The following is a 9,560-nucleotide window of genomic DNA, read 5'->3' as shown; positions in this document are numbered from 1 at the left end:
AATAGGAATTTTCAAGAGTTATGGGCCCGAACTGTCTACTGGTAGTCATTGTTATTGGTGAGAATATGAAATTGCTGAGACTTTTGTATTTGTTTATTTTTTTAAAATCTATGCTTGAGTAAGCAGGTACATTGCCGGAAACAGTCCAAATGTTTTATTTTGCAAATTAATAAATTTAAGATTAATGTAATATTAACGGAGGAAGGATATAAACTTGTTCAAATTTCAAATTTATATAAACAATAATAATTTTAGCAATTAGAGAAATAACCTCACAAAATATACTAGCTAGGTATAATGAAAGTATAATAATTTTATAAAAAATTTTAGCTCACGAAATTGACTGGCTACTTCCCTTTAACTTCTCATTGGATTTTTTTTCCTGAGCATTTAATCAAATATAAAAACACTTTGATGCCTCTTTGAACCTAAGCTTTATACATTCTTTTTTTGATTTTTTATTTAATTAACAATTTCTGTCATAATATTTATAACACTTATAGTATCAAAACACTATAAAATTAAAAATACAATTTCATAATTTTGTTACCAAAAAGGAACCATAATGATACCTGAAATTTCTATTTGAATATTTTGACTTGTATATATATGTAAATTCTTTAGCTTCGTTTGTAAAGAGCTGGATTTTCGCGCTTAGATTTTTTAAAAAACTTATAGGTCATTTCTGAAAAATGGCCGTTCGTGGAAGTCACTATTGGAGTAAATAGGAAGTTGTTAAAAATTTTGTATTTAATGATCTTTTGTAGCTTGTGACAGTGAATTGATATGTATGTTAGAAGAGAGTGAAGAGACGCAGATTATCGGAGGGCCCAAGATTTTCATATCATAAGGTTCTAAACCTACTTGAGATAAATTTGTGGACTCAAGATGATTCGGAATATGGGCGATTGTAAAAGCTCAATTTATTACATGGTTTATTGCTGGCGCTGACGTCGCCCTGCACTATATATATATACAATTTAGGCCGTGCCTACCCCTTGAATCGAGGGTTTGCATTTGATAACAAATCTTAGTAAGTTATAATTTGAAATTTTAAGGTAAAATAATCATTGATAAATATATATATTTTTTTATTGTTTAAATTTAAATTCAAAAAAATATTAATTTTAGTGTAAAACTTTTTAAAACTAATGGCTATTAGTACGCCATTTTTGAATGTAGTCAAATATAGTGCAACATTTTAATGAATATATTTCTATTATCAAAGGATTAAATTTCAGAGTTCACTATTTTTTAAAAAAAATTAAGATATGCTATTGTCCTTTTGGAATGATGTATTCTGTTCTCTCTCTACAATTCTATTATAACTTGTACTTTACAAGTTAAATATTTATAAATTTGTATAGAGTGATGTATAGTTTGAAGTATAAAAATATTAAATTGTAGCATTGTTAAAAGGCTCGTTTTGAGCCCATTTTTAAAAACGGCTAACTCAATATTTTAGCTAGAAAAAGATTGCCAAAGCCTCGAGATTTGGCTAATAAATGTCCTACCTTTTGTTCCTTCTACAAACAAAATCTTTAGGCTTGCGTAATATTTTTCTGGATGAAATATTGAGTTAGCCGTTTTTAAAAATAGGCTACAACGAACCGTTTAACAACACTATTAAATAGAAATATTTTCAAATTTCACAAAAAAGAAAGGACGTCCTTGGAGAAAAAGTAAATATATTATTTTATCTCATTTATTTCTCTTTTTCATATGGTATATATAACATTTTTACAAATTAAAATTAGAATATAATATTAAAAAGGTTAACAATAAAAATAAAAGGTAAAACTAAAATGAATAAGTTATTAATTAAATGAATGCGCGATTTGAATAAACAGAATTAAATGAATGTGTGTTACATAAATTAAAACATATTACTATTCAATAACCAAAATATATAATATTTTAATTTATTAATTCCTATAATATAACACACAATAATAATAATGACTATAAAACTAGATATTTTTAAATAAAATTAGGGATGGAGGGGATACTTGAAAAAATTTCTAAGAGAAAACGAGTATCCTAGTCATAATTCTATTGAATCAAAAAACTATGCCCACTTTATAATTTTAGTGACCTTATTGAATCACTCCTCCCCTTTTGTAATAGAAGGCACTGAATAAAGGTCAAGGGATATACATAAAATTAAATTATTATTTTTTAATACTAAACTTAATGCTATAATAGAATATGGTGTTTACAATTAGATATAAAAGAAATTCCGACGATATCCATTTATTAAAATTTGTATTTTATTGTATATTTTCCAATATATCTAATTGTATAAAATATATTTTTTTATGTAAAATTACCATTAGTTATAAAACATAAGTGATGCATCCAAACTAATTCTAAATCTAATGTAGAGATATATAACTAGTTACAGATTTGGGCAACCCCTCAGTTGTAATTTTGTATTTTACTATTGCTAAAGATGCAATACATTTTAAATTTAAGTTTCTCAACCAATAAGTTGATGGCTCTTTAGAAATGCTTATACCTGCCACACGTCCTGATTTATTTACAGAATCATAATGGGAACCATTTTTTATTAGAACTTTTAAAATCTGCACCATAACATAATATTGTTACAGTAAAGAAACATAATGCAATGGTGTGTTGTTAGCTATATCTCTGGCATTAACATCTCCGCCAACTTCAATCAATAACTCGACTACATTAACACTAGGGAATATTGATAAAATATAATAATAGAGAAAGGAAGATTTATCTATGCATAAATGAAGCAATGATGCCTCATTAGGTGTTAACGGGTTCAGTTTTATTATATTGTACAATGTAAGTTTAAAATGATAATATTCGTTCTTAGATTAATCGTTATACGCAAAATTAGATGCATGAAGCAAATATAAAATATTGAACAATGATTTTTTAAAATAATTCACTTGCTGAACAGAAATAGGTCTTATTAATATTTTACTTGTAGCATCTGGCAAAGCCTTTTCGATTATTTTTAAAATTCTGGTCAACTCCTACAATCTTGGCTGTTCATTTATGATAGATCTTCCAAATTTTTCGGACATTTCCATCAATACAATGCATAATGTTTTCCCCGTAAAAACGGTCTCAGGGTGATATATGATATAGTTTGCCATTTTCATATACATATATCTATATACTTAAACATTTTCGAAATTCTAACAAATCTGCATAAACTGCACCTCTGTATAACATTCTAAAAACAGTTTACCTGTGATTAGAACCTATCACTCTTTCATATATTAGCAAAGAATGTAGATGCATTATTTCACTATCATTTCGAATCTCCTGTAAAGTTGCCAGGTCATCAAATTCATCTATATGAAAACTATTTAGGCAATTTATGAAGGATAAGGAAATCTTTTTTAAATTTCCTTTTCCTAATATTGTTTGAATTTCTCATTTCTAAACTGTATTCCCAGAAATGAACGGCCTATGATATATCATGAAACTTCTCTAATACGCTGGCCCCCAAAAGATCATATTGATTCAAAACATAATCACTAGGGTATTTTGGATTCTTAGCTAAAAATTCAAAAATATTATATGAACCATTAAGAGCAGAAGTTTGTAAGGGGTCGTCACCAAAAACATTTTTAATTCTTACATCTGCACCATAATGAGTACTCTCATAGTATGGGTCTTATTTTCGTGGACAGTGTAATGCAAAGCAGTTTTACCATGCATATCCTGAGCATTTATTTCGGCCCCATTGCTAATCAAAAATTGGCATAGTTCAAGATTCTGAACCGAGTTTATTAAACACGTACCGCCGTTTAAATTGGGTTTGTTAATATTGGCACCATTCTTAACTAAATATTTGACTATTTCAATCTTGTTCATAAAGCAAGCCGATCTAATAGGGGTCGAACCTGAATCCGATGTGCTATTAACATCGGCTTTTCCAAACTCTACCAATATCTGTGCCAACGCCATGTAACCTTTAACCGCCGAGCACCATAACGATGACACTTTGTGAATGGTTTGAGTTGTTTCATTTTCTTGCATTTTGAGCTTGCATTTTTGCTACACGTCTGCTTTGCAATCCTTGATTAAAAATTTGATCAAATCTTTGCTCTTGCAATTTGAGATGGCCATAAATAGCGGAGTCATGTCATCCTTATATTGGGACACTATGCGCCTTCTAACTTCCTTGGGGTACAACTTTACGTTTTGTTTTAATGTAGGATCTAAATCATCAGTCTGTTGACTCAGGGCGTCGAAAAGCATATCGGTCAAAGTGCTTTGAGGATATCTTAGAGCCATGGATTTTTAAAAAAAAAGAATCAACAGATTAACTATATGTAAATAGTTTTTAGACTTTTTTAAATATATTAAGTAAATTGCTCTTAGATTATTTAAATAATATTTTGGTTAGTTGTTTGTTTATTTGATAGTCATTTAATTTAAACGATATTTTTTTTTATTAAAATAATTTACAGTTATCGATACATCTAAATTAGTAGTGGTATTAACTCTGGAGGATAACCTGAGCTAATATCCTAAATATATTTAACCAAAGTAGTTTAAAAAATTTTTTTTTAAAATTTATATATTCACAATCATATTTTATACATCTACAAATATTAATAAAAAAAATAATTACGTTTTATCTTCAAATTAAATGCCAACAAAAAAGGCTCGAGTGTCGCTAGACTTTCAGTTTGCCGGGGCTCAAGCGGTGTTAAATTCTTCTTTAATATAAATATTTTAGTTTTGTTGGTTATGAAGAAAAAATGTTTGTATATTGGAAAATCTTAATTAAATTTAATATAAAAATTATATTAATGATGCCCGAAGTCTAAAATCAAATAATGAGCCTAGGATAAATTACTAGGAAATGAAACGTGACCAAAATGCCAGCAATAAAAAAATAAAGGTAATTGAGAACCAACAAAGAGTTCAGGAGAGAGTACATAAGGATATTTTTGAAATGGGAAAAATTTTATCATTATAGTCGATCAAAATAGATAAAATGAGAGAACGTTAATGGGTTAGGGTGCATTCACAGTAGAGAGCGATACGACAAACACGACGCGACATTAAGCGACAGAGCAGCTGATGTGTCGTAAGCGACAGAGCATTCATAGTAGTAGGCGGCAAACATATTTTTATTTTTTTTAAAAAATGGTGTCAATTACTATTTTAAAATTAATCCTCTTATATCGAGCAATGAAAAGACGCAGAAAAAATAACCTAAATGTTAGAAAAGAAGAGGAGGGTGAGTTCGCCATACTTTTCCCCAAACTTTTAAACAATCCTGAAAAGTTTTATAACTATATGAGATTAACTAAAGTATATATTTCAATGTTTAATCTAAATTTAAATTTTGTATTTAGAAAACCTTTTATTATATTTTAAGCCATATTAAATCAAGAATAGTGGTAAAAAAACCAATTTTATTAAAAATCCTACATCAGTAGAGGAAAAATTGATGATAACACTAAGGTTTATATTATTTATTTTACTTTATATAATCAAAATTGCTAGATATTAGGGAACAGGGTGTAGCTATCCTAGCTTAGGAAAATGGGAATATCAACAATTCAACTAATAATTATCACAACATGTACTGCCATATTTGAAGTACTTGAAAATATTCATTTAAAACCACCAAATTTAAATGATTTGAAAATAATCGCTGATCAATTTGAGAAGTCTTGGAACTTCCCAAATTGTGTTGGAGCCATTGATGGTAAGCACATTGAAATTAGAAATCCTGCTAAATCTGGGAGCTTATATTATAATTATAAACAATATTTTTCCATAATCCCACAAGCTTTAGTTGATGGTAGAGGTAGATTCATGGTAATAGCTGTAGGCAGTTATGGCAGTGAATCAGATGGAGGTGTGTACTCCAATTCTTTATTATCAAAAATGATTGAGAATGGAGACATAGATATTCCACCTCCTAAAATATTACCAAATTCAAATATTATTCTGCCACATGTTTTTGTTGCAGATGATGCCTACCCTCTAAAATATTATATTATGAAACCTTATAAAGGTAAATTATCACACATTCAAGAAAATTTTAACTATCGTCTTTCAAGGGCAAGAAGAATGGTGGAATGTACCTTCGGGATATTAGCATCTAAATGGCGAATTCTGAATCGAGCCTTGGATACGAATATTACCAACAGTGAATTAATTATCAAAACTTGTGCACTATTACACAATTTGGTGATTGATAAAGAAAACGTAGATCTCCGCCCCAAGAATACTCAAGATCCTAAACAAAATAATTATTTATGGAATAATCAATCTATAAAAAACCCCTCAAAGGTTTCTAAAGATATCAGAGATGCCTTTTCTGAATATTTTTATAGTAACAAATTATCATGGCAATTATAACTCTATTATCAAATATATTTAAAAAAACTATTTTTATGATTTGTAATTATTTATTTAATAAAAAGAAAATATCTTGTGAAATTAAATTTTATTAATATAATAAATATGCAGCAAAACATTGATCCAAGAGTTTATGATAATTATTAAAAAGATAGTATATCGTGAGATTAAATTTTATTAATATAATAAATATGCAGCAAAACATTGATCCAAGAGTTTATGATAATTATTAAAAAGAAAGTATATGTGAGATTAAATTTTATTAATATAATAAATAAGCAATATTATTCTACATCACTATCAAAATTTAACAAAATGTCACAAATAATTTTTATTAATTTTTTCTTTCCACTATCTGATCTTTTTGCCAGGGTCTGCTCAAGCATCACATTGATCCAAGAATTTGTTGATTTTCTGCTTTCTTTTATTCTTTCAATTTCAAGAACTTGCTCAAATAAATCTAGTTTAAAATAATAATATATTTACAAATGCAAATTACCTTGATCAATATCTCTCTTTTTAATTAACTTTTTGCCAGGTACATAAGATTCACTAGTTGATGGTGATGCTAAATATATAATATTATTATTTATATAAAATATAATCACCATCATTCCTAACATCTGTAGATTGACTCTGACAGTCACATTCAATTTCAACAGCTATATAATAATAAAAATTTTAACAAAAATTAGTATATTTTCCATCTTCATATTGGAAATTTCCACTCATCTGTCACCAATATTAGGTATAAGAGGTTTTATTTTTTTCAGGTTGGTGTATTGTTTCCCAGATTCTATAGTGGGAATCAAAAAAGTTAAATTATTATAAAATTTTCAGGTGGGACTGTGATCAGCCCCTGACCCACTTTTTAAACATTTCAACTTTTTATGTTCCCTCAAAAAAGAATCTTTTAGATACTTTCATGTAGATTAAGCTATCTCTACTGTAAAAGAAAAATATTTTAAATTAATATAATCTTTAATTACCTGTCTCAATACTATTTTCTGCTGCTATGGATTTCCATATGGAATTATTTTTCTGGGTATTTTTATACCCAATTGATCTTTTGTCATAAAGACAAGGGTAAAATCTAACAGAGTTGATCAACTCTTCTTTATTTATATCCTAAAAAATATATATATGATATTTTTATAATCAAAAATTTACTTGCAAATTTTGTATTTCGGCCATATTATAGTTTGTCGCTTTGAAAATAACAAAATGTTTTGTAATGTGATTTTTATGTTTAATGCGACAAATTTGGCGGGATTGTCGTGTCGCGTCGCAAAAGCTCACTATGAATAGTCATTGGTATTTACACATATTTGTATTTTGTCGTGTCGCTGTCGCTCTCTACTGTGAATGCACCCTTAAGGAGCGAAATAACCATTTAAAAAAATGTATACTATGGATGGATAAATGCGGATTAATAAATACGTTAGTATTCAGACGGAGGACCAGTATTTATTAATAAATAATAAGTTTAATAAATCTTGTAAAAATATAACACATTTTATCACCATCATGTCAACCCCAAGCTCTAATGACCAGGCTGAACGGAAGGTAGGGTTAGTGAAGTCTTGGTTAAAAAAGTCCAGAGGAGGAGGGGAATGGAGTTTGTGGTTGTATTATATTAATACAATAAATTTGATAGAGGTAGGTCACCGGCCGAGTTTAAGGAAGGAGATAACGATTAGATACGTTAGAGAAGACCGAGCCGAAACGGGGAGAAAAAAACAAATGATTTAACGCGAATCACAGAGGATCAGGCGTTATGGGTAAAAACGTTTACGGGAGAAAATAGATGGGTGAAATGAATAATAAATAAGATGACAGGGAGTAGGACATTTAGTATCGGTTAATGAGATTAGTATGGCTAGGAATGGGGAATAATTATGATAAAGACAATAAGAAGTTAATCAAGCAGTTAGACTGATTAAAAAACACGAGAGGTTAAAGTCGTATTCAAATTCGATTCGCAACTTTATGAATATAAATATTAGTATAGCAGAGTCAAAGTGTGAAAATAAATTATTTGATTTAGAAGAATTCGATTGAATAGAATAATTAAACTGAGCATCGGATCGATAATATGATTAGGGCAAATAATTCGAAGAATTATGCAACTCGGAGGATTATTATATAAGACAGAAAGTAGTAAATGACTAATACGAAGAATAATAGGAGTATTCATAGAAGAACCACTTGTATATTGATATAATTGAATTAGAATAATGGGGGGAGGGGTGGGGGAGAAAAGTAGGAAGTAGAGAAGAAAAAATGATAGAAAAACAAATAAAAAGAGGAAATTTAAATAATAGTGCAATTGAATAGGATAGGGGAAATGAATGAAATAGAAAAGAAAAGAGGTTAAATTTAAATGTATCAGAATATAAAAATTGATAGAATTAGAATGAAAAAATTACACAGAGTAGATCTAACTAGAAGCCGGGAAATAAAACAGATTTTATATTAATTAAATAATAATTTAGATAACTACAGTTTTAATATATTTTCTCTATCATAATATTTTAAATGTTCTATATTCTATATTCTTAATCTTAAATATTTAAATTATATGATTTTAATTTTAATAAGATATGTTTAAACACACACAAACAACACAAGAAAAAGGAGAAGTAACAATGGAAGAAAACAGCTTGAAAATGAAGACAAAAAAATGGAGAAAAGGGGATAATCCATTGGAACAAAAAGATAAAATGAATAGAAGGAGCCGTTAGAGTAGGTGAAGACAAAAAAACTGGCAAGAAGCGAGAATAGTCTAAAGCAAAAAGAATTGATAAAATGGATGGAAATGTTACAATAAATGAATTGACAATATGATAGGATAAAAGAGAAGATAAAAGAGGGGAATGGATTTATAGTGATGAATCAGCCAATGGATTGTATCACAGTGGTTAATAGACGAATATAAAAATAAATGTGGACAGGGGCGAAGAAGAAAGATGAACAAGGGGATAGAGAGAATTTGTTTAACAACACTAGTTTTGAAGAAATTTTTAAATTATGTGACCACATAAAAAAATTTTATTCTTTTTTTTTTATCAAAAAAATCTAAAATTATTCCTTAAGCTATTCTTTGCAATTACAGTGATATCCGCTAATGACCGCTTAATTTTGATTAATCACTTTGAAAAGGTTTTTAATTATTTATATTTTTTTTT

The 9,560-nt window shown here is 28.3% G+C and overlaps 1 protein-coding gene, 1 long non-coding RNA gene and 1 pseudogene across 2 annotated transcripts; 1 reads left to right on the top strand and 2 right to left on the bottom strand.

Annotated features, from left to right (window-relative positions):
• Window positions 1-3,011: 3,011 nt before the first annotated feature.
• Window positions 3,012-4,026, bottom strand: LOC135928819 (protein fem-1 homolog C-like; annotated as a pseudogene).
• Window positions 4,027-5,547: 1,521 nt separating this feature from the next.
• Window positions 5,548-6,372, top strand: LOC135928818 (uncharacterized). The gene has a single exon (XM_065465283.1). It carries the CDS (start codon window positions 5,548-5,550, stop codon window positions 6,370-6,372), a length of 825 nt encoding a protein of 274 aa, XP_065321355.1.
• A 252-nt stretch (window positions 6,373-6,624) lies between these two features.
• LOC135928364 (uncharacterized) lies at window positions 6,625-8,110 on the bottom strand. Its single transcript, XR_010572299.1, has 5 exons — window positions 7,543-8,110; window positions 7,362-7,500; window positions 6,981-7,318; window positions 6,872-6,940; window positions 6,625-6,832 (listed from the first exon to the last, which is right to left on the bottom strand). It is a non-coding gene; the product is annotated as an uncharacterized LOC135928364 (long non-coding RNA).
• Between the last annotated feature and the right edge of the window lie 1,450 nt (window positions 8,111-9,560).

Source organism: Gordionus sp. m RMFG-2023, chromosome 4 (genome assembly GCF_954871325.1).
Source record: "Gordionus sp. m RMFG-2023 chromosome 4, tfGorSpeb1-WG-v2, whole genome shotgun sequence".
Taxonomy (NCBI): Eukaryota; Metazoa; Nematomorpha; class Gordioida; order Chordodea; family Parachordodidae; genus Gordionus; species Gordionus sp. m RMFG-2023.
The sequence above is the reverse complement of the archived record's forward strand: the minus strand, read 5'-3'. Positions and strand labels throughout refer to the sequence as shown.